General features: G+C 39.5%; 1 protein-coding gene across 2 annotated transcripts in view; it reads left to right on the top strand.

Annotated features, from left to right (window-relative positions):
• loxl2b (lysyl oxidase-like 2b) overlaps window positions 1-25,229 on the top strand; it is a 40,622-nt gene extending 15,393 nt beyond the window's left edge. The window contains exons 4-14 of one of the 2 annotated variants that reach the window (XM_088421761.1): window positions 4,530-4,741; window positions 8,980-9,196; window positions 10,258-10,438; window positions 14,930-15,081; window positions 15,843-16,010; window positions 17,202-17,367; window positions 18,513-18,753; window positions 19,116-19,231; window positions 21,854-21,990; window positions 22,078-22,189; window positions 23,915-25,229. In XM_088421761.1, coding sequence (XP_088277887.1) covers window positions 4,530-4,741; window positions 8,980-9,196; window positions 10,258-10,438; window positions 14,930-15,081; window positions 15,843-16,010; window positions 17,202-17,367; window positions 18,513-18,753; window positions 19,116-19,231; window positions 21,854-21,990; window positions 22,078-22,189; window positions 23,915-23,985 — 1,773 coding nt within the window. In that variant the 3' untranslated portion in view covers window positions 23,986-25,229. Of the gene's footprint in view, window positions 1-4,529; window positions 4,742-8,979; window positions 9,197-10,254; window positions 10,439-14,929; window positions 15,082-15,842; window positions 16,011-17,201; window positions 17,368-18,512; window positions 18,754-19,115; window positions 19,232-21,853; window positions 21,991-22,077; window positions 22,190-23,914 lie in introns of both variants that reach the window. The other variant, XM_088421753.1, reaches the window with a different exon arrangement.
• Window positions 25,230-26,122: the final 893 nt, after the last annotated feature.

The following is a 26,122-nucleotide window of genomic DNA, read 5'->3' as shown; positions in this document are numbered from 1 at the left end:
ACTTTGCACAACTTTATATTATCTTCTTTGTAAACTTTGTCATACATATTCATTTATGTATGGCAGGAAATACTATCGCAGAGGACTTGGTAATTTGCAGTTCTCAAATTTCTGGCTTTGTCTTAGACTTGAAAGTAATTGCCAATTATTATCTCATCACTGTTTAACTTACTGTATTATGTACGAGCCCAATTCGAATGGAGTTGGGACATTGTGTAAAATGGAAATTAAAACTGTACTGTACAATGATTTGCAAAAGATCTTCACCCTATAATAACCTCAATAGATGACAAAGGCAAAATGTGTTAATGTTTAAAATGATCTTTATTGATATCATTGTTTTGATGCAAATTTGAGAGTGGATGCTTGCATCATGTTTAAAATTGAACGATTGGGACAGGGGCAACAAAAGACAAGGATTCTAAAACAACACTTCTTTGGAACATTTTACTGGTTAACTAGAAACAAGTGAATGTAATGATAGCGCATAAAAGAAGCATTCCCAAAAAGCATGCTAGTGTATTAGCGCCCATGGCATGGGCAACTTACACATCTGTGATGGCACCATCAATTCTGAAAAGTTTAGGAGCAGTTGATGCTTCTGAGCTTAGTTTGTAAAACAACTCAAGAATATGGCTTGGATCTACGGGAGATAGAAATATGATAAATCCCTAAAGCAAACGGTAGTCAAGGCGTCTGCAAGCTTGTTTTTGTGGATTTTACATAGAAGCAGCACGTCTCAGTCGTAGGGTGGTTGTTTCACCACACAGAGGTTGTGTGATTGGTCCCCGGCCATTGTGACCATGTCAAAGTATCCTTGAGCAATACTTAACCCTCAGTTGGTCCTGATGCTGTCTCAGTACAGTCATTTAAGATTCAAGAGTTTTATTTTCATATGTATTGTATGATTATACCCCACCATAAAATTCTTATTCTGTTCACTTCTCGAGCAGCAGACTACTTTCCATAATTGAGCAAGTAAATAAATAGCAATAAAACAACAAACAGAAACAATGGTGGTAATAAAATAGTGCAAAATATCATGTAGTACAATATATTATTTATGCATGCAGGGAGATAAGAGGGAGATTAGTGCATGTGAGATTTGTTATGGCTTGTGGGTAGAAGCTGTTTGCCATCCTGGCAGTCCTGGCCCTCGGGCTCCTGTCATGTCTGCCCGATGGCAGCAGTTCAAACAGATTGTTTTGTGTGTGTGAGCGTGTCTTGCCCTTGATGATGTTGCATGTCCTCCGCAGAACCCTGGTGTGGTAAATGTCCTGCATTGAGGGTAAGGCTGCTCCACAGATGCTCTGTGAGAACTTGATCACACGCTGGAGAGCCTTCCTGTCTTGTGCCGGGCAGTCGCTGTACCAGACTGTGATGGGTAGAAGTTGTCAAGAGTCTTTGCTGACATGCCAAATTTCATCAGTCTCCACAAAAAGTAAAGTCTCTGTTGAGACTTCTTGATGATCTGTCGAGTGTTGTGGGACCAGGTGAGATTTTCGCTGATGCAGGTGCTGAGACATTTGAAGGCTTTCACCCTGTCCACCTCAGTCCCGTCGATGAATAGTAGTCTGTGCGGCTCCACCTGCCGCCGTGGGGTCTATGATCAGTTCTTTGGTTTTGTCCGTGTTGAGGTGAAGATTGTTGGTGCGACACTTGACTTGATCACACGCTGGAGAGCCTTCCTATCTTGTGCCGTACCAGACTGTGATGGATATGGAGAGGACACTTTGGAATGTGCAACTGTAGAAGTTGTTGAGAATCTTACGTTTTTTTTCACCATACGACATGGACCGCAACATTTTTTTGTCCCTTCTTTAAAACATTTTTTCCGCCTTACGACATCAAAAACAACTTCTTTTCTCAAACATGGCAGTCACTGTGCCTGCGTGACTCTTCGAGTCGCTCCACGCTCATACGTCACTACATGCTTCACTGCCTGCGTCACTACAATACTCCTCTGTTATTTGTCGGCATCACGACTCCCTAAGATACTGGTCTGGAATGGTCGGCGTCACGAAGTCACCAAGATGCTGGTCTACTGTTCGCTGGCGTCCCGGTTTCAAAATGGCGGCATGTTAAAGATTTGTTCTCGTGTGAGTACTTACAATATCGTATTTATCGTGCATTTTAGTGCTTAATTCAAACTGTAATTGGTTAGCCATGGGTCCCAAGATTACTAGTGATGTTAAAGAGAGAGGTAAGAAGAGGATTAGTATGGAAACGAAGCTGGAGATAATCAAGAAATATGAAGAAGGATTGGCTAGGCTAGGCTAGGCTACCCTCACTAGGGAATATGGCCATAACAAGCTCTGCATGTCACTCAAAGGTAAATAAATCCTTAATATATTTTTTTATTTATAATGTCATTTAATTGTATACATGTATATTATATATAAGTAGCACTTACTATCCTGTTTTGTCACCAATTTTTAAAATGTATATATAATTTTGATGTTTTTACCCAGGGTTTAACATGCATTAGCCAATTAACATAGGTTTCTATTGCCCGAATCCCGGCAATTTTTGCTTGCCTCATTGTTTTATCCCAATTTTACATAGATGCCCTTTTTTTTAAGTCACCAAGACATTGTTTAGGCAATGTCTATGTCAGTCACATAGTTGTTGTAGTGATTCATATGATAAACCAATTAAAGAGGAAGAAACTTAGCTTCCTTCCTATTTTCTTTCACATTCATTTTTTTACAAACCGAAACTGGAATTACTTCTTTCTTCTGTGTAATATCATGGGAAATAGACGAAACATAAGCTGAGCATTTCTTGTGCTTCTCTTGTTGGTCGACTACACGAAATTGCATGATATGGGAGGAAAAAAAAACTGCAGAAAAAAAGAACGAACGGATCAGTCGTGAGTGCTCCATGCCATCCATGTCTTGATTGATAAATTGGGCAACCAATTGATGAGTGAATATGTCGATCTTTATGTCATGCACATTGTGTAAACTGTCACAGTTCACCAGTTCAGCCACCTCACTTCCAGTTTCACCACACCTGCTCAGCCCTCCTGCTAATCAGCCTCGAACACTAACACCTGCAACCACTTACCCACTCAGTATAAAGCCCAGTCACTTCCCTCCACAACCCGCCAGATCGTCTCTATGCGCTACGCCGAGCTTTCCAGCAATTCCTCCTGCCAGCCTGCCTGTTGTCCGACCCTGTTTGTCCCTGACCACCCGATTGCCTGCCGAATTGACTGGATCCTTGGTATTTCGACCCTGCCTGCCTCTGACCGCCCGCTAGCCTGCCACTTTAACCAGTCTGCCCAAGTCCCCTTCCCGTCTGCTTTCCTCCGCCCGGCTGCCAGCCAAACCCCAGCTCTCCTGACTCCGGAACTCCCCAGACCTCTGTGCCACGTTCCCGTCAGCTCCCACAACTACCTGCACCTTCTGTTCAATAAACGCTCTGCCATTGCCCTTACCAGTTCGTGTGTGCTCTTGGGTCCTCTCTCCTCCCGCCGTAACAGTAAACAAAGGGTTTGAGCTAATTGCAATAGTGGTACGACAGCGCTAAGCTAGTTTGCAAGCAAGTTTCCACCCGTGTTTTCTCCTTGAAAAATTCAAAACACAACACAACATTCTTCAAAAGCAAATGTCGCTGCAATCTTCTATGTAGGTGGTAACACATTAGACGCTTGCTTGGATTTTTAGTTGACCTTCGCCGTGTCAGTGAAGGTAACTACCGGCTGGTAGTTTGCCTTTCACAAAATAATATGTTATCCTCCCTTTAATAGAAGAATTTGTGGACAGATAATTGCTACTAGCTAGCTAGTTTTTTCATGGTTCAGTCTAGTTTGTTTTGTCGCCCTTTAAAGCATGTCTTGTAATTGTCCCTTTTAGTAAGTGATGTGTGTTTTCTGCTACACAGGTCCATCGCTTTACACAGGATTTATGTGTTGACCAAACCCTGACCGTCAGTCGTAATCATATGTATCTTTAATTGAAAATGGACTATGTCCTTTTTCAGTAGCTTGGAATTAACGTTTGCACTTCCTAATTACAAGGTATTGGAAAGGTATTCCCTTTCATCTGAATTCTGCTTATCATAGACAATGTTCAGTGTATGAGCTTTAAAATCCAAGCACAGTTGCAGGCCATCCAGTTAAAGGGCTGCTTGAAAAACAGTAAAAAGGTGTTTTACTGTACTTTAAAATGTTTGATCACACCAAGCTGGTAGGTTCCTTGTTTAGGTGGCTAGCAAATTTGATGTTTTATTGGGGATTACGTAACACAGAAAGCAAGCTTAGATGTGATGGTCATTCATTTTCTATTCTGCTTATCCTGATTTAGTTGCTTCATAGAGGTGCGAATACCAAAACACAAACAAAAAAAAATCAACATCTACTTGACAGAAATTCAATTATCATAGGAAATAATGGAACGTATCACGTGCAACAGCAATCTTTTCCATTCCATTCCGTGTGTGTATTGTATCCTGTGTGTATTGAGAAAATAGGCATACCATTAGATAATGTTCCATCTTTCTTGTGTGTTTCCTATTCCTTACAGAACCTTGATATCCAAGTTGAGGATGTGCGAATTCGAGCCATTTTGTCATCATTGCGCAAGCGGATCCCTGTGACAGAGGGTTACGTGGAGATAAAGGATGGCGGTAAATGGAAGCAGATCTGTAACACCGAGTGGAACCATTTTAATAGCAGAGTCATCTGTGGCATGTTTGGCTTCCCTGGAGAGAGGAAATACAATGCCAGAGTCTACAAGTGAGTATTTACAGTATGTGTTGGCAGAGGTTGCATTCTGCCTAGTTCAGGTGCAAGGATCAGATCAATGCTGCTCGTTTTAATAATTTACGGTTTTGAAAGCTCTTTTTAGATTTAGAAAAATAATATGGCCGCAAGAAAAAAAAAAGACCACCAAACTAGACTAAATTAGAGAAGGGAAGTAAAAATAAACATGGATGTTAATGTAGTTGCACAAGAGTGCAGAAGTTGATTTATTAATAATTCATCAATTCAAACCCATGTTCAATGGGAGTTCCACAAGTACTTACTTTTCCATTTGCCTATAATTAAACCAATCAGTTTAGGTGAACTTGCACAGTAGGCTTTTCCTACTGTCCAGTTTGTCCAGCTGTAAACTGGGGAGGGAAAACTCCGCATTAAACCAATCAGTTTAGGTGAACTTGCACAGTAGGCTTTTCCTGGCATGGAACGCGTCATCGTTCTTTACTATGCTTTCTTGTAGATTTATTTATATACTTTTGATGCATTGTGTTTGCGCCAGACATACCTTTTGGAACTATGATATATATCTTCAACCGTGGCGACACGGTGGTTGACTGGTTGGATCAGGGTGACACCCTACGATCATGTGGATTCAGATGTTGTGAATTCAAATCTAGGCTACATCCTTCCTGTGTGGAGTTTGCATGGTCTCCCTACTTTCTGCATGGCTTTTTTTTTTTTTGAGTACCCAGGTTTCCTCCCACAATTTTAAAGCATGTATGATAAGTTAATTGAATATTCTTAAATGGTCTGTAGGTTTGGATGTGTATGAATGGTTGTTTGGTGACTATTTTCGCTACTGGCTTCTGTTCCACATTTAGCTGGGATAGGTTCCATCACATCCGCGACCCAAGTGGGAATAAATGGTACAGAGAAATGATCTGGGTTTCATCTGAACATTACATTTTTTAAATTTTTTTACAGTTCTTTTAATGTTGCTGTCAACTTTTCAGCAGCATCCTGGACGAGTTTTCTTCTCATCTTTTCATCATGTATATACAGTACTGTATTTATAACAAAAATGTCAGGAGAAAGAAGCCTGCCATAACAGTTGACTTAGTTGGGATAGAAGTTATTAGTTCATTTTTAATATGGCCACCTCCCCCATTATACATACTTATATTTTTACCTCCCCCCCTTTAATATATTTTGTTTTTTTAAAGGGGCGGGACGGAAGAGGGATGGTTAGCTTGTCCGCCTCAGAGTTCAAAGGGTACAGGTTCATATACACTTTGCCGCAGCCTTCCTGTGTGGAGTTGCCATGTTCTCCCCGAGCCCGTGTGGGTTTCCTTCGGGCACCTCAGCTATTACCGAGGCAGAATACAAAAGTAAAAAAATATATATATTTATTAAAAATACATTTTTTAAAAAACTGTCCCATATAAGCATCATGCATGATTTTGCAATTGTGGGAGGAAACTGGAGTACCTGGAGCAAGCCCACGCAGTCACTGGGAGAACACGCAAATTCAGTTGTTACTTAATATTTACTTTAAAATTGAATGCCAACCAACACGGTGTAATGGACGTCCTACTGAAAACATAAAACCTGCTGTTTCAGTATCTGATAGCTGATTTCCAGGTGTTGTTTACATGAGCAAAATAGATACAGGTTAATCGTCTACTATAATTGTGTTGAATTGCATTTGACAGGAAATTTAGTGTGTGCAGAGGCTTGAATTTTCCTTGGCTGCAGCAGGGAATGGCAACTCCTCAACTTTCCATCCACGTGTCATCCTTCTCCCTCTATGACTCCTCGTGAAACACGTGGTGTGTTCTTTAAAGGCAGCCGTGAAAGGGCCATCTGGCTGCTCTCTAATTGTCCTAAATTTGACTGCTCTGATACCTCTACAGTGTCTCGAATGTTGTTTTTCTTCAGAATTCATTTAAGTGCGTTAGGTTTAAGAAAAACAAAACAAAACAGGGCATAACTCGACTTTCAGATGATGGAGACATGAAAAAAGAAATGTATTAAAAAATGCAATATAAAAGCGTATGAGAGAAAACCAATTAATCTAATGTTGTATCACTAGCTCGATTAAAGGTAAACTCCTGAGTTTAACAAGATCTAGACAAGGGAGGCCTACTTATTTAGCTCCTTATTATCTTGGAACTAAACCACATGTTTCTGCATACGCCCTGCAACAAGGGTGAAGGTAAATGATGGCCTGGGGTACCCATGACTACCCCTTATCTGTCCACCATTTTTGGCCACCGCCATGGCTCATGGAAAATTTTGATATCTGTGATTGTTCTTCTGCTTTTTCAAGCATGCATTTTTCATATTTATTCATATTCATAATTGCCAGTTATTCATATAAACTGCATATTTACTTTCATAGTTCATAGTACAATACAAATTTTATTTCATGTAACCCTCTCGAACTGGTGAGATATAGTGACAACCTGGGCACCCCATAGAAAAATTTCTGCACCTGCCCTGCAGTGTCTGTGTACCCTCTACATGGGAGGCACTGCTGTAGATCATATCTTTACGAGTATTCTTTATGTTACTATTTAGCACTGCTTCTAGAAAAGCAAATACTTTACTACTATACACTATACAGTGTGTGTATATATATATATATATATATATATATATATATATATATATATATATATATATATATATATATATATATATAGAGAGAGAGAGAGAGAGAGAGAGAGAGATTGCATTACTTTGCTCTCATTTGTAACAAGAACAATATGACTATTTTTGTGTAATATATCACTTTATTGCATTACAGTAAAATGTATTGCATTACAGTTATTACATTACTTTTATAATGCATTACTCCCAATGAATGTTTCATATATATATATATATATATATATATATATATATATATATACATATATATATATATATATATATATATATATATATATATATATATATATATAAAAATGAGATCAATATAATTACTAAAATATTAAAAATGTCCCCCAAAACAATTTTCAACACAGCACCTTTACTCAAGAAGACTTCATAAGGTTGCCAAAGGTCTCCAGCTCTGGCTCTAATGTTTTCTACACCATTAATGCTAAACCATAAACTCTATTCACCCGTTCAATTACCGTGCACAGACTGTTGATTCTGAAGGCCTCGGGTAGGTTTCATACAGCCAAGAGATCCAAGTTAGCTGAAATCTGATTGGATAAATGACCTAAAACTACAACACTGGAATGAGCATAACCAAGTGGATATATTATGACCCAATATGGACAGAATATATATATATATATATATATATATATATATATATATATATATATATATATATATATATATATATATATATATATATGTATGTATGTATGTATGTATGTATGTATGTATGTATGTATGTATGTATGTATGTATGTATGTATGTATGTATGTATGTATGTATGTATGTGTGTGTGTGTATTTTCAGTACATATATTTTTTTCATATTGTAGACATATTAAGATGACTCTGTACAGTTTTCAGCTGTAAGAAATAAAATGCACTCAACGCCTTCAATTCTCATTTGCATTATCGTGATGCAAGTAGAAACTTGGACAGGTTAACTTGCAATCCAGCTCAGTATCTTCTGCCATATCAAAAAAAAAGAGTTGTAGTGATTATATACCGGTATATATAAAATTGATAATATATCTTATCTATTCCCAAATGAAAAACAAATGTCTTCCTTGCAATCTGTTGTTTTCTCATACAGTACAAGATTTAGGACAGTAGTGTGTGCTCTTGTACTTAATGAGCATCATAAATATATAACTAAAGTGGGATTCCATAAAATGACAAATAAGCACCTCTGTACCAAGTCCCCTTGTTAGCATAATAGGTTTTTCTATGTTTATTAATTATAAACCATGTAATTACCATTTACCACCTGAAATCTTATTGAATGCGTGAATTTCTTTTCAGCTCTGGTAACCTTTCCATGACTCTCAGAATACAAATGGTCATTTTATACACCTGCAATTTTTTTACTTGTCTGTCAGAATAAAATTGTCATAAATGCAAACACTCAGTGGCATAGTGACAACAATAAAATAGAAGCAGTAGACATATTTGTAATCATAACTGAAAAACAATATTGAGCATCAGAATTTTAATGAGTTTCCCATTGTTGGCTCTCGCAGTCCCAAAGTGTACAATGTCTACATATTTTTGCAGCATGCATACATTAACGCGTCTAAGCAAGGTTTATTCCTTGATCTGTGCAGAATGTTTGCTCGCAGAAGGAAGCCCACATACTGGGAGTATTCTGTCAACTGCACTGGCAATGAGGCCCATTTGTCCAGCTGTAAACTGGGGAGGGAAAACTCCGCAGAGTCCAACGAAACTTGTGCTGAAGGGTTGCCTGTGGTGGTGAGCTGTGTCCCTGGCAGAGCCTTTGCCCCATCGTCTGCGACTGGATTTAGGAAGGCCTTCAGACAAGAGGTACGATCTTACTTAACCTCGGCTCATGCTTGACAAGCACTGTGGTTTAAAGTGGAAGTCCATTTATGAAGCCTTTTTCAGCGGTAAAAAGTCATTATATGTCCCTCCATTTATCCATGATCTACCACTTATCCGGGGGTCAGGTCTTGGGGGTTGTAGCTTCATCAGGGAACTCCAGACCTTTCTCTCCCAAGCCACTACACCTAGCTCAGGGGTGCTCAACGCATCACCCGCGGTCTACCTGTCGACCGCCTATTCACGTAGTTTGGTCGCCCGTGCGACATTGCACAAAAAACCCAAAGAAACTCAGCCAAAAGAAGATGGGCAATCAAGAAAAAAAAATAGGGTGTCTTTGTTTGATTATTGCTGTTTTTTAGTGCCCTGGATTCACAGTTCGAACTTTATTTCCAAACAACACCGGGTGAACGTGATTGATTTGAGAAGAGCACGGGGTTGCTTACATTGGAGCCTGCTCCCTCTCGGAACCAAAGTTTAGCAAGTTGACTGTGTGTTGTCATGACTGTGCTGCCGGGCAGAACTTCAAAATTAAAGTGTTCCAATGCCGTTTGTGCCGTACGTTACTTGTACCATAAGTATAGTTTGTTTTGAATGACTTTCACCAAGTTTGGCTTTGACTATGATACTGTGGCCTTGCACATTGTCCTGTATGGTAATGAGCATTTACTGTAACAGACAGGCCAATTGCGTCAGGTCATTGTTAACATTGGACTCATACCTGATTATACAGTAGATTGAAGAATTGAGATTTTTTGACTCGGAAGTGCTGAATGTCAAGCCATCTAGTCCAGGGGTTCTCAAACTTTTTTCCATGCTCTAAAGCTCCAAAGGCTGTGCTTGCAGTGTTTGATGCATAAACTATCTTTGAAGTATAAACTACTGTAGATAAACTGTTTTCGGCATGTGTTTACACGTACAATTAAACTTTTAAGTTTTCCTAAACACTTGCTGGGAGATCTGTATCATTGCTGTTCTGCCCGCTTACATCGACAGACTCTTAAGTTGGTTAATTTTATGAAAGAACGTTTTTTCCTCTTCAGCAGCCATTGGTTCGTGTGCGTGGTGGCGCCATAATAGGCGAGGGCCGTGTGGAAGTCTTGAAAAATGGAGAGTGGGGCACCATATGTGATGACAAGTGGAACCTGTTGTCTGCCACGGTGGTGTGTCGAGAGCTTGGCTTCGGTACAGCGAAGGAGGCCCTGTCTGGTGGTCGCCTTGGACAAGGTGGGTGACTGTCTTTTCTTTCAACGTTCTCAAATACATCCAAATCCAGAGGCCAAATGTGTGCAGTACAAGCGTATTCTGGGTTGAAAAGAGAATAATCTACATGTTTTTTTCTATCTATCTATCTATCTATCTATCTATCTATCTATCTATCTATCTATCTATCTATCTATCTATCTATCTATCTATCTATCTATCTATCTATCTATCTATCTATCTATCTATCCATCCATCCATCCATCCATCCATATATATATATATATATATATATATATATATATATATATATATATATATATATATATATACATATATAAGGGCATAACGGCCCTTAGACGTCGACCTAGAGTGGAGTTCTTTGCTGACAAAATATGATAACAAGGAAGCAGAGCTTACGCTTGAAATTTCAAGTACAATGTTGTTAATACATGGATTTTACAACTTGTAACATCTTGCCAAGGCTCTGTTTTGTTCTGTCCATACTTCCTCCGCCCAGTGTTGTCACAGACTGTGAGTTTCACTCGGAGACTGCAGCCTTGAGGTCTAACAACATTTTGGACAAGATTGGCCAGCCAATCCATCAATCAGCTCAGGTCATTCATACAAGATACGTGATTGGCTCCTGGTGGAAAATAGACCAATGAGGGCAGGAGTTATAATCCACTCCTGCACTCAATGACGTTGCACAGGGGGACAATCTCGTGTCTTGTAGGAGTGCCCTTGAACTGATTGATGTCCAAACTGTTGTTATACCTCAAAGCAGTAGTCTTCGAGTGAAACTCTCACGCTGTGACAACGCCGGGCGGAAGGAGTACGATGATGATAAAACAGAGCTTAGGGAAGATGTCACGTTGTAATGAATTACAATTTTGAGTGTAAACTCTGCTTCCCTGTCATGTTTGGTCAACTACCGGCTCCAATCCAGGTAAATATCCAAGGAGTGCACACGGCTTGTGCCATGACTTGTCTGTTTGGCGTGCAAATAAGGAGATCGTGGGTTTAATTTCGGCTCCGGCTTTCCTGTGCGGCTTTTGTATGTTCTCGCCATTCCCGAGTAGGTTTTCTCTGGGTATGTTCCAATTTCCTCCTACTTAGTTTTAAATTGCCGTTGTTCTCACATAACATCTTCATTGGTCAAATGGATGGTAAATGGACTTTCACTTAAATAGCGCTTTTCTACCTTAGGTACTCAAAGCGCTTTACACTAACTAGTCATTTACCTACTGGTGACGCAGCATCAGGAGCAACTGGGGGTTCAGTGTCTTGCTCAAGGACACTTAGACATGGTCTTGATGGTCGGGGGATCGAACCCACGGCCTTTCGGCTGGGAGACGACCACTCTACCACTAAGCCATGCCGCCCCGTCAAGTACTTCATGTTAAACCTCACAAAGAATGTGTCTCTGTTGGTAGAGTCACTGTAGTATTTTTGCAAAACAAATTTAGAACACACACTAATGTACTGTCACAAACAAGCAGGAAGGGAAACTCGGGACACACTGAGGACAGCTTTGGCATTAACAAAAAGTGCACGCAACGGGTGCAGTAATAACTCTGGAAGCCAAAAGTACAACTCAGGAACAAAATCTGTACAACTTAAAGGGACCCTATGTAAGATTTAAATCGTTTTTCATTAAAAGGGAATAAATTAAATGATTATAAATTTTAAAAACTTGCAAATAAATGTGTTCATTATGGCCAACAGTATGTTTCAAATATAATCGTAGGTCTAGTTGGGGGTGGCACTTCTCCGGTGGCTGCCATGTCTGTTATAGCTACGGACAATGATAAATGCAGCACCTGCAGCACATCCTGCTGTCCGTAATGACAAACTGTCAAATCTTACACAGTATCCCTTTAAATAGGCATGACAAAGCGCATGTAACTGACCGTGATCGGGGACGGAACCAGCAGGAGGACTTCGTCATAAATTTCAAAGTACAGACTAAATTCACTCAGGCAGAGTGCGGAGCAAAAAAAAAAAAGCAAAGTAGCAACTAAAATGCAAACATTGAAAAACAGAGGAACTAGGAAGTGAGGAACTTGGACCGGGCTTAGGCAGTGGATGTTTGCAAAAGGCTTCGGCCGCACCTAAATATTCCCCTGATGACGCTGAGCAGCAGGTGTGCGGCTGGTGGCTACCCCCCTGCATACAGGACAATAATTATTAGGGACACGGGATTTGACAAAGTACGTAGAGGGCATCATAAGCAATTCTCAAAACTCTTACCACCAAGTCAAATAAGATGAACATTTTATTTGATAATGTGAATTGTAGATATTATTGAGATTATTTTTCTTTTTCCTTGGATGTTGGGGCATATGTCACATAATAGTCAGTTAACTGCACAAATCATCTGGCGGAGGACATGCACAAAAGGCATTTTCTGTGATCTAAATATGTAATTACTTCTCTAATCATGGTCTCTTATGGAAGAACTTCCCATCCTGTCTCCAGACTTCCACACACTGCAAAATGTTTATACCGCTGGCTGCGTGTTTTACGGAATCTCTGCTGCACGTTTGACACCAAAATGTGGGTTGCGCCATGGAAAAACTGAAATGTGCTTCTGACCCATTGAAAATCACACACTCAGCAGATGTTTTATAAACTCAGTTTAGCTGCCATTAGAATATACAATGGAAATTAAACTATAAAAAGACTAAAACCAAGTGAAGTTATTGAAATGAGGTGGCTGCTCTACTTTATGCAGCATATCACGACTTTTTTGATGGCTTGTTTTCAATGAAAAGCAAAAACAGTGGTGCCTTGAGACACTAGTGCCCAGAATTAAGAGTTTTTCCAGGTTCTAGCAGTCATTCAGCCGATGTCTTTGCTTTGGCTTCCGAGCAAAAATGTTAGCTATCGGTATTATATGTTGGCAGTAAACTCAACTCACTTCACAACAAGCAGCAGATTGGCAGTTAGTCAACAAGTATTCTTAAAAGAATGCAGCTTCAAGCTGTTTTTGCCAAATATACCCGAAAAACAAAAGAAATGGAATGTTGCAACCACATACTACACTTTGCATACTCACAATGGCAAATGCAATAGATGGGCTAACAAAGAGTTAAGTTTCCCCATTTTTATGATCTTTTATGCAACAGATATTTAAACACATACAGTGGAAAAACCTGTAGAATGACAATAAAAAAAGCACTTACACTCAACTAGTTGAGGGTGTCCCCCGCCTACTGCCCAAAGCCTGCTGGGATAGGCACCAGCAAGCCTGCGACCCTTGTGCGGATAAGCAGTTCTAAAAAATGGATGGATATGTTTTTGTTTTTGTTTTTTTTTGTGGAAAAAATGACCAGTACTACTGAAGATGAACGAGTCAGTTGTGAAACACTTTCCCGTGTGTTTGTCTTTGTATGTACAGTTTTATACCGCCTCCAGGTTGCCATTACACATACATAATGCTCTTTGAATTGAACCAAAAACTGCTTAACTTGACATTATAATGAATATTACTGCAGTTTATTTATTACACTTTTATAGAGGGCTATTTATTTTTTCACGTTCCAGCAACACATCACAAATGTTTGTGCGTGTGTGGGAGGGGCTGCAATGGATTAGCCACACTTCCTTTGGAAAAAATGATTTGAAATGCCTGTTATGAGTAATAAGTGTAGTCATCGACCCATCTCATTGGAGACAGGGATGTGTGTGTGTGTGTGTGTGTGTGTGTGGGGGGGGGGGGGGTGCAAATTACATTGAAAAAGTCAATCTTATAACTGAATTACAAATGTTATTCATTTCAACTCAAAACGTTAGTTAGATGCAAGTGAGTTCTTATAAATATGAACCAACATTACCTGGCATTTTATCCACAGTCACAAGTTGTTGGATCAACAAACAAAATTTTGGGCATATCATCATACGTAAATAAAAACATTTTTACAAAGTAAGTACAATTGATAGGCAGTCATGGGCTAGATTTCACAGAGACAAAACAACGACAACAAGCATCTACAGTGACTGCTCTCATGTAAAGCCACACCGTCCTTCCTCACTATAAACTGTAATATCGACAGGGGACAGAGGCGGCGCCAAAAAACAGAGATCAAGCCAAACAACGCATACACACAAACTGTTGAACTAAATCTGTTCCAAAACATCATTATTTCGGGTGCAACCTGGTACCAGTTGGACCGGTGGTTGGGGCCTACTGGTCTCTAGAACAAATGACTTAATCTTCAAGGTACCACCATGCCGACCTTAGAATGCTAGCTTGAGGCTTTAGTGTGAAGAACATACGTTTTTGGTTTTGGATAAGCTTTAATGTGAATTGTTGCTTACTATAATTGTATAGTATTAAGAATACAACATATGAATGATGAAATTTGTTTCCCAAGCATACTATATTTCTGGTTACAATCTACAGTTGGGCTTCCTTTCTGTTGATATGGCCAGTGGCTACACCCTTTTTATTTTTAATTGTAGAAAAAGTGTCCATTTCAACGTTTTGTCTTTTTACTTTTTGTTGGCAAGGCATGGGCCCAGTTCATATGAATGAAGTGGCGTGTTCTGGATTTGAGAAGTCCATCACTGAGTGTTCTTTCAACAAGGAGTCTCTGGGGTGCAGCCATGAGGAAGATGCAGCCGTTAGATGTAACGTCCCTGCTATGGGCTTCCAGGAGAGGGTGAGTACACAATAAAAGATCATAGTCATACTAAACACGATCGGTTGGAATTAAGTATTTCTATGACGATAGTGTTTTAAAGCCTGAAACCTTCTGCACTTTATGATCTAATTTGTAACTTTTTAAATCTTTTTTAAAAATTGAGTAAAATGAACGTGATCAGTGTATTCTCAAAGATAAAAAAATGTGTCAATAAAAGTATGAAATTAATATTTATTGAACCAAGGGTGTCAAACCTACAGCCCACGGGCCGGTTCTGGCCTGCAAATGGGTTTAATCCGGTCCGTGAGATGATTTTGTAATCTAAAGTATAAAAATGAGGTGAATTTTTAAAATAAATTCTGTCGGTTTTTTGTGAACAGTATTAACACAGAATAATACATTTGAAGTTGTTTTAAAGTTACAGTATATAACTGTATACCATGATTCTATTGGTCCGGCCCACTTGGGAATAGATTTTCCTCGATGCGGCCCGCAAGCTTAACGAGTTCGCCACCCCTGTATAATCTATATTAAAAACATTAATATCATAGAATGTGGGTAATTCAAGCTAATTTGTTACTCCAGAAATGTGTACCAGCCTGGTAGCCATTTGAATGAATCCGTTTTGAAATCACTTCCAAAAAGGTCCCTATGAAATATGCATTATTTATTTATCGCTCTTTGTAATGTAATACACTGAGAACTATTTCTGTCATACTGATTTTGATCAAATATGATTGATGAATACAAAAGCCTGACACAATGTGCTTCTCCTGTAGCTGCGTTTGAGTGGAGGTCGAAACCCCTTCGAGGGTCGTGTGGAAGTGCTGGTGGAGAAGAACGGCTCTCTGGTGTGGGGGACCGTGTGCAGCGAGGGCTGGGGAACAATGGAGGCCATGGTTGTTTGCAGACAGCTGGGCTTGGGTTTTGCCAGCAATTTTTTTCAGGTATGCTGTGCTCTGTGGAATAAGCTCGGTAGCCAGATGGAATAGGAAGTCGTTATACATCGTTAACTCTTTGAGTGCCAAGTGTTTTTGGAAAAGGCAACTCCTCGAGTGCCAGCCAATTTTGAGCATTTTCACTCATTTGTCAAGGCAGACAAAATATTGGGTGATACTGTATGTCTATGCCAACCTGCCTGGTATTATATGAAAGATTACAGTCTATTCTTCAATAGTGAAAAAAAAGTATGTTTCTACGTTATTTCATTCTTTAGTAATCACTGTTTGAAAATAGTTACTGTATTTTTCTGACTATAAGTCACAACTTTTTTTTCACGATTAGATCCCTGCTGCTTATTGTCTGGTGCAGCTTCTCTGCGGGTTTAAAAAAAAAATCTTTAGCCACCAGGAAGTAAACCATCGGGATAGCAAATGTGTGTATCCGTTCAAGGTGTCAATATATGGAACAACTATGAAGCAAAAGATGTGAATCAATGATTGTGTTCAAAAAGAGTTTTTAAAATGTAGTATTAAAAATATAAAAAAACATGTATACATTGGATGGATTGTTTATTTTTTGCACTGAAGTTTTACTTTCATGACATGTTTTATTCTAAGGCAGTTATGATTTAACACTATCAGTATTATGTTATAAACAACAGTAGACATTTTATTGAACACAACAAAAAATTATAACAATTGTCTAATTGAGAAGGGGCCAATCTTTTCTTTTCGAGGAAAGGAGAAACAATCCCAAATATTTTGTACTGATGGACTGAAGTAAAACAAATGTGACCGATATATTTCATCATATGTTTAGTTTAGTTGGGACATTCAGCTTGCTTAAGTCTGGAGGATGATCAGATAAATTGCCTTTCTTCTTAAATGGAGGAAATACTCTAGGAAGCTCCAGTTTATGTTTGCAATGAGATAGACATAAACTGAATCATACAAGAGGGAACTGCATTGTTTGTGTGTGTGTGTGTATGTATATATATATATATATATATATATATATATATATATATATATATATGACTACTATTGGTCTGATTAATTACAAGGACTTCACATTCAATTCACGAAACAGTGCCTGAGAAACACTATGCCAAATTTAGCTAAAATGTCACTATTGTGGACCCAGATATGCATGGATTAATTTCTTTTGTTTTGTCGTGGTGTCTGTTTTGTCAACAGGAGACATGGTACTGGCAAGGGGAGGTGAGTGCGGACAGTGTGGTGATGAGTGGAGTTCGCTGCTCTGGTACTGAGATGTCTCTGTCCCACTGCCTGCACCATGGAGCTCACCTCAGCTGCTCCAAAGGAGGCGGCCGCCATGCCGCTGGAGTTTCGTGCTCTGAGAGTAAGATGGACTCATTGCTTTGTGGGTTTAGGGTTTTTGTTTCATGTTTTATATAGCCTGCATGGCTGAGAGGTCAACGTTTGTGCAGTTTTTCAGAGTGATACTTTCATGAAATGAAATGCATACTGAACACAATTTTGCTCAACAAATTCATTGGTCGGGTCTAAAATCATGTTTAGATTGTATTAACAGAATTTTGTGTTATTTTGTTTTTTTTAAAAATGATTTGAATGAATAAATCACTTGCACATAGTTGAGCAAAGCATTTTGGAATGCCTGGGAGGTGACTGCATTCAAGCAACCAATGGGCACATCGCAAAATGACAATCTCACTCTGATTAGCTTTTTATATATATATGTATACCAGGAAAATGCAAGAGAGAAGTTTTAACATTTCCCTCCTGAAAGACATTATCTCGTAACTTAAGCTAAGCAAAACCTTGCTTTTTCATTGTAATTCATGTGACGGATGGAATGTGGTCATATATGAATTTTGTCTCATGTAACTTTGCTGAAAATGTTTTGTCAAACAATGACTTCAGAGGTTGAACGCTATCTGAAACACAATAATGCTCCTTCATGGACATGGTTGCTTAACGCAGTCTAGTCTCAGAAAAATACATGAAACCAAAGTATAGCTTACATGCATGGTAGGCATTGGGGAGTGGGTTCACTGTGTTTTGTCATGGATTCGCCTACATTATTAGGATTGTTGAGTGGTTGAAAAGAAGACTTTAAAGGCAAGGGTTTTTTTTGTATGTGTTGTGTGTAGGTGTGTGAGTGTGCAGAGACTTTGGTGACTTAGTGATGACGGAAATGCCGTAAGTGATGGTAAAAGTGCTGTTAACCCTTGACTAACATAACGACACGGTTTGGGTAAACATCCAAAAATGACAGACTAACATCGACGGAACGGTGTCCACATACCTACGGGTCTGTAAATGACCAGCAAAAAATGTAAAATGTCCTCCTCTGCGAATCACCATACGGTTTGGCTTGCCTGGAGACTTTTTTGCTAGATGGCAACAGTGAAATCCACTGGGCCAGTGCGGTGCTTGATACAGCACATGTATCACACCACGTTCAATTGTGTAATTCTCTCGGTGAACAATTCTTTGTTTCATCCTCATTTCTTGTCCCACCAGCGGCCCCTGACCTGGTTCTGAACCCTCAGGTGGTAGAACAGACCACCTACATGGAGGACAGGCCCATGTTCATGCTGCAGTGTGCGTTTGAGGAGGAGTGCCTGTCCTCCTCCTCCAAAGAGACGCCTGCCAACTCCTACCGTCGGCTGCTGCGCTTCTCCTCCCAGATCCACAACAACGGCCAGTCTGATTTCCGGCCCAAAGCTGACCGTCAGGCTTGGGTGTGGCATGACTGTCATAGGTCAGTTCCTAATTACTGGTGTTTCTGTCTGTTCGGTGAGCACATTTTAATTGTCTGTGCCATGTTAACCTTCATGATATACATTTATTATGCTTTGCTTGACTGCAAGGATTAACACACACCCTCATCCCAATATCCTCTGTTGATTTGTGCTGTAAGGTAGCAAGAAACTGCCCTGGATTAACCTTAACTTGGAAACAGAATCTTCTTTAAAATGCAAAAACTGTTTAGTTTTTTTGTTTTGACTGCTCCAGTCCTGGGTTTGCGACTTTTCTTAACATCTTTTGGTTTGATGCAGGGTATTTTTGTACTCACTGTGCTGCACTAACACTTTGTTGTTAAAACTCTGTGTATGCGGACAGGCATTATCACAGCATGGAGGTGTTTACTATCTACGACCTGTTCAGTCTGAATGGAACCAAAGTGGCGGAAGGACACAAAGCCAGTTTTTGTCTGGAGGACTCAGAGTGTGATGAAGGTAAGAATCACATCCTGATAGGTTTTAGACTTGAGAGTTACACTTTTGTGGTGGCGTTTTCTAAAGATATTGTTGCAACATAATCACAAAAAAACTGCAATCGACAAAAACTAAGTGGGATTTGCCTGGAACTTTGTCTACATGGGCTGTGCGTTTGAATAACGAGCAGTCCTGGGTGTCGCTCTTCTCCAAAGTCATTTAGGGTGCCAGACTTATACATGAATGGACGAACAACTAGCCCTTTGCGGCCGAAATCAGAGGGCAACCTTCTTGCGTTGGCACTGTTACTGATGACCACTATTGTTTATTTATTTTTGAAGGTGAAAACCCTGATATCAGTGTGTGTTTTACACTAGGATTGCTTTATCAGGGCGCCTTGATGAAGGAGTGGTTAGAACGTCCGCCTCACAGTTTAGCGTCCCTAGTTGAAATCCAGCTTGCTCCAGCCTTTCTGTGTGAAGTTTGCATGTTCTCCCCGAGCCGGGCACTCAGGCTTCCTCCCACACTCCAAAAACATGGATAGCAGGTGTATTGGACGCTCTAAATCACAGGTGTCAAACTCAAGGCCTGGGGGCCAGATCCGGCCCGCCACATCATTTTATGTGGCCCACGTATAGCTGATTTGACTTCAAGTTTCAAGGATAAAATACCAAACTTGCAAGTTGTCTTCAACTTTTAAAAAAATCTAGCGTTTTTTTTTTTTTTCATTCCCAATATCTCTTCTGAACATTTTTTGCCGCCCTCTGATTTCAAAACTACGTATGTGTGTTACGAACAATTAAAATGTATTGACTTCGCAGTAGTACCTGCCCTCTGAAAGAAACTATAACTACAATTTGGCCTATGATAAAAATGAGTTTGACATCCCAGCTGACTTCAGGCAGTAGGCGGTCCAATGTTAGCTGAGCTAGGTCTGCAACCTTCGTTTAAACGCCTCTAAAAAATGGATGGATGGAGTTTGCCTCAACCATTTAGAACAGGCATGTCCAAAGTCCGGCCCGGGGGCCAAATGCATCCCGTAGTCAATTTCCATCCGGCCCGCAGCCTCTGTCATAAAATCAATAATGTCTGGCCCGCATGGAGAATGAATACATTGGGCAGCAGCGCTGTTACCTGCGTGTGCTAATTGCTGCCATCTATAGGCTTAATTAGGAACAGCACATTAGTATATGAGTAATTGACTGTATGAAATTTCTGAAATGGCGACAATCAGCAAAAGGAGGAAAGTTGACTGCGAGGGCCGACGGTTCAAGGATGAGTGGAAATTGGACTATTTCTTCACTGAAATACCGAACAACTGTGTCTGCTTCATTTGTAAAGAGACGGTGGCTGTTTTTAAAGTGTTCATTGTGAAGCGACATTACCAAACAAAACATGCTGACGTATATGGCAAGATTACAGGTAATGACTGCAGCGAGAAACTAAAACATCTTGAAGCTAGTTTAATCTCACAGCAGCAATATTTTACAACTTTTACCGACAGATGGATCAAGTCCGAGAGATTTGAGCATGTGGTAAGAAAATGCTAAGCTTGTTCGGGTCGACGTATTTGTGTGAGAAGACATTCTCGGTTATGAACTTAAATAAGAGCCGTGTGAGGACACGGCTATCGGACTCTCACTTACAAGACATCTTGCGCATCCATACTACAGCCATAGAGCCACACCTGGCCTTTGTCCTGCACTCCAGATCTCAGTTTCACCCATCACACTCATGCGGACAAGTCATTTTTCATTAATCGCAAGGATTTGTCCTGATGTGCTTTTCATTGTTTATGGTTCTGACCACATAATGCATGTGAACTTTGGAGTAGTGCCAAGTAGCGCTACTTATAAGAGATTTGCATTCCTATCAATGCACATACAACTAGCACAAAAATTATTGGTGCAATGGCGTGGCAGACGCTTGCCTTTTCACAGTGGAGACCAAATATAATATGAAACTGCTGCTTAGAAATAAATATTCAGTTTCCAAGTTGGGTGTAGTTAGCTAGTGGCAACACAAGATGGCCGCTGGTATCTTCACTCGCTATGAGGACAAATAAACAGGATTGTCAAACTGTATAGCTGATTCGGATCAATAATTAATAATTCTGATTCATCAAACCTCATTTTGAGGCACAAACCTTCCTTCATGCAAACCTTCAAATCTTCAAAGCATTTCATACGTTTCACTGAATGACTTCATGAAGAGATATGACGATTCAGTACAAATCCCATTGCGTTATGTGAAGGTATTTGGTATCACTAAATTAATATAAAGTAAATAAAGATGTCAAACTATAGGGCCTATTGAGGACTATGTTGAGAAAATTCATGGGATGTAGGTGCTGCCCCCAAGTGGCCAAATTTACTATACCTCTTCAATAACATTTACATAAACCGTTTTTCACATTAGTATGAGGGGGATTAAAAAAAAAGTTTTTTTTTTTTTTATCTCAAGGAACACATGTAAAAAAAAAAAAATCTCTGCATTGAGAGTCTGCTTACTTCACACACCTCCCAGTAAATTTGTGTTTCTTGGTCTTCAGTGGCAAGTTAACTGTTACTTCAAACCATTTTTAAAACAATGAAGAAAGGGCTGAAAGAACGTGAAACATATTCAATTCTTGTCTGTTTGCAGGTATTGAAAAGAGATATGAATGTGACAATTTTGGAGAGCAGGGCATCACAGTTGGCTGCTGGGACACATACAGGCATGATATTGATTGCCAGTGGATTGACATCACTGACATAAAACCTGGAGATTACATTTTCCAGGTGAATTTGCTGCCCATATTGTTCTATACATTTCACTTCTTATAATTTTTCACGAATATTTTTTTTTTAAATATTTTCTTTTAACAGATAATAATCAATCCAAACTATGAAGTGCCGGAATCTGATTACACCAATAACATCATGAAATGTCATTGTCGATATGATGGTCATCGTGTGTGGATGTACAACTGTCACAATGGTAAGTCATGGAGATGGAATAGAGTGATCCCTTGCTGCTTCACGCCTCCCGTATCGCGGCCTCAGTGCATTGCAGATTTTTTTTTTAAATTTAAAAAAAAAGTTATACTGCAGAGAGATGCGCTGTGAAAGGTTAACTGCATGACAGAGAGACAAGTTAATTATAAATGCATTTGCCACGGGCACTCCTCAGATTTCTAACTACTGCAGTACACATATTTACTTTAATCTTACATTATGAAACCTCATACACTAACTGTACTGTAGTCCCTTCCCGTTCCCATCCCTTGGGTTGTAGTCTCGTGATGAGCCATGGTTATATTAGTGGCACCAGGAAGGAGACGGGCACACCTACAAGAGATGTGATTGGCTCCTGGGTGTAGTTACAACTCCCAGGTGGAATTAGATTACAACTCCTCCGCCCATTGGTCAATGGTCGTGCCAGTAGCCAATCATGTCTCTTGTAGGAGGGCCTGTCTCCCTCATGATACTCATACGGTGTTAGTTAGATTCAAAGGAAGAGCAGGAAAGAGCAGCGCTGCACCAGAGCGCTGTAAATCCGCGGTTTTTCACTTATTGTGGGGGGCTCAATCCTCATTACCTGCGAAAAACGAGGGATTACTGTATTGTTGATCAGTATTACACACTGTATAATTACAGGAAATACATAATAATAAATGCAAAGTGATTAATGTAGTACTATAAGATGTAAACTGAACACAGTTTTACTATTACAATACGAACTATTAATCTCTTCACTCTGACCTAACACTTGCACAGACCTACACAAAAATTCATGTAAAACGGTCAATAGTACTATAGTAGTATTAATAATCAATAGTACTATAAGGACTAAACTGAACAAAGTTTTATTCCTACAATATAAAGTATAATCTTTTCATGCAGACACAGACAAACACTACAAGCTCTTTAAAAAGTTTCAAGATATAATAAATAGATTAGCCCTGGAATAGAAAGATTTTTCAGTTCTTACTGCTCCACAAAATCATTTCAAATAATCCTGCAAAGCCTTGAAGCAGTAAGAAGGTAAAGCATTAAAAATCAACAGCCCCATTCAAGTGACACAATTATAGTCATGAAAGTGAAGGCGGGATAAGGGTCTTATTAAGTAGAGGGTCACGGTTCATGGCTGAACGCTGAACCCACACAGACTCAGCTGGCAGTCAGTGTTTGTAAGGCACATCATCCTTGCATCTTTGCGTGTGTCTGTGTGTGCGTGTGCGTGGAACAAAAGCATTCCGCTGAGTGTATATAGAATTGCCATTGAGGGATTACAGATGTGTAGTGGCTCAGTTCAGATTCGGTCACAGAGTACAGAATACATTCCCTAAATATGCTCTGTAATCTCAAATGTGTGGGTACAGCCTATCTTTGTTATATGGGATAGGCTCTAGCTTGCCAAGACCGGGAACAGGTTGCACAGTATATGAAAAAAATGAGAAAACATTAATAGAAGTAGAAATGACTTTAACCGATGCATTTATATCTGGCATGCTTGTATTATGCCTTATAGAATGGCCTTTAGTGGAAAACAGACATTTTCCAATGTAGGTTTATTGAAATTAAACAGTATACATAAATAAATAATACATAATATACAAATAATACAGTATAACTAAATGGACATAAATTGCGCAGATAAATAAGCGATATTGTGCAAAGGAAGAACGAGTCGAGCGTAAAAGTGTTTGTGCTTCTTTGCCAGGGGGCTCATTGAGCACTGAGACAGAGCAGACAGTTCCAGGCCTGCTCAACAATCAGGTCACCCACAGGTAAAAAGCCACCATCCATTCACCCTCCGAACAGGGAGAACCTCTGAAGCCCACAGCCACTACATGTCTCCATCTGCGGCGCATGCCTCCTGCCAGCCTCGGCCTTCATGTGTCCTCGCAAAAAAAAAAGAACAGCATTGTACCTGCAAGAGATTGATGGGATTTGATCTGAAGTTTCATGGGAATCTCGTTGAAGGAAAAAAAACACCTGCTGGGTTCTTCTTTGAAAGATTTCCTGTGTGTTCATGCGGAGGGCCGAGCGACGGCCAGGGCTTTCGGCTTTCAGGCCCGCTGTGCCTCCTTCTGCACATTTGCCATCGAAGGGACTCTGCTTACGCCACCCAAGCAAACACCATCAGTGCACTCCATTGTCAAAGCTGATTCATTTCTCCTTTGTGTTTTCTTCCGTTTCTTTACAAAATCTTTCAAATGTCAATCAAACCTCCGTGTTGTCCACCAACACACACAACAAAGACAAAAATATTGAATCAACATGCACGTGGATGTCCACTTTGTGGTATATCAGGCTCGATTGACTCTTCTGGGTTGGGTCTGTGGAAATTTCCATCCTCTACTAAAAGATGCTTTCAGAGGCCATTGATGGGACGAAAAACAAACAATAAAAAATAAAAAAGCGTGTTTCCCAAGAGCCAAGAAGACGTTGGAAGGTGGTAGCACCCTATGTATTATTTTCTTCGTCCATAGACCTTGCATTCAGAAACTGTTGGACCACAGACTAAATTCAAATGGTAGGGAATCATTTTCAGTCATGTATGGAAAGATATCCATCCACAATAGAAAGAAGCAGGAAGAACGTGGTTATTTTTTTTATTTGAATTTTAATTCAAAACAATGCTTGACAGTGTGATTACGTGACAGAGCTGGAGTACAACATCAGTGTGGATTTTTAAATGTGGTGAATTATAGCATGGACTCAAATGTCTCCCTATTTAAAGACTCTGAAGTGTGGATGGGTGTGGTTTCTTCTTTCGTAACTAGCATAATCAGGATTCGCTTTATTGCTTGTTTTAAAATTTGGTTTGTACAATGGTGTGTGTGAATTCCATGTTATTGTACTTTTTATTATGGTGCTATCAAACTGGCTCTCTGTTTTCTGAGGGTACAGAATATGTATGATTTTTTTTTTTTTTTTACAAGCTATTATGTATACTAAGAGTATACTTGAACTAAGCAGAAGGAACTTGTGTTAATTGTTAAAGTCTAATAAAGATACGGAGCAAACAAAGACTGATGTTCTTTGGCTTTCGCTGATATTTTCACACGCTACTTTTTTCAGGCATTTTGGTACATTTCGTTTTTTTTTTCTGCTTATACAAACCTTTAACCTGTATAAATGCTGTAGAAAAGGTTTGTTTATATATTGCTTTTTCCTGATGTCAGTGTTAAAAAGGATACAATTTCAAGTACAATACAATTTTTATAGATAAGCTTCTTTATGGTCGGCGCGGGAAGTGGGGGGCATTGCAAAATATAATTGAGAAGCAAACACAGAAGGCGCTGCGAGTTATAAAACGGTGCAAGACTGACCTCCTGTGGCCTCATGTGAATACTACAGTTATGGAGACGAGTAGTAAATACACAATTGCCTATATAGAAAGTATACTGGACATTAGTAGAGCTTGTGTAAGTGTAGTTTAGGGTTAGAATTACTAGACACACACACACACACACACACACACACACACACACACACACACACACACACATATATATATATATATATATATATATATATATATATATATATATATATATATATATATATATATATATATATATATAATATTATATTACAATAATCCATGTATCAATCATCAAATTGGACTTTTAAATAAAAACACTAATCAAAAGTCTTCAAAGTGAGAAGGTTTTTTTTTTTGGAAGGTGAACCAGATTAAAAAAATAGAAGTCAGTAAATGCATTTATACAATGTGAACTCAAGAGTTGAAGATACCTTACGACAGGCGTGTCCAAAGCCGGTCTTCGAGGGCCACCTATCCTGCATGTTTTTGATGTTTCTGTCATCCAATGCAGCTGATTCAAATGATCAGGTTTGTTGTCAGGCTTCCGCTGAACTTGCTGATGAGCTGATCATTTGAATCAAGTGTGTTAGGGGGACA

This window comes from Hippichthys cyanospilos, chromosome 1 (genome assembly GCF_059441005.1).
Source record: "Hippichthys cyanospilos isolate Australia breed blue-spotted pipefish chromosome 1, RoL_Hcya_1.0, whole genome shotgun sequence".
Taxonomy (NCBI): Eukaryota; Metazoa; Chordata; class Actinopteri; order Syngnathiformes; family Syngnathidae; genus Hippichthys; species Hippichthys cyanospilos.
This window is presented reverse-complemented; position numbering and strand designations above follow the sequence as displayed.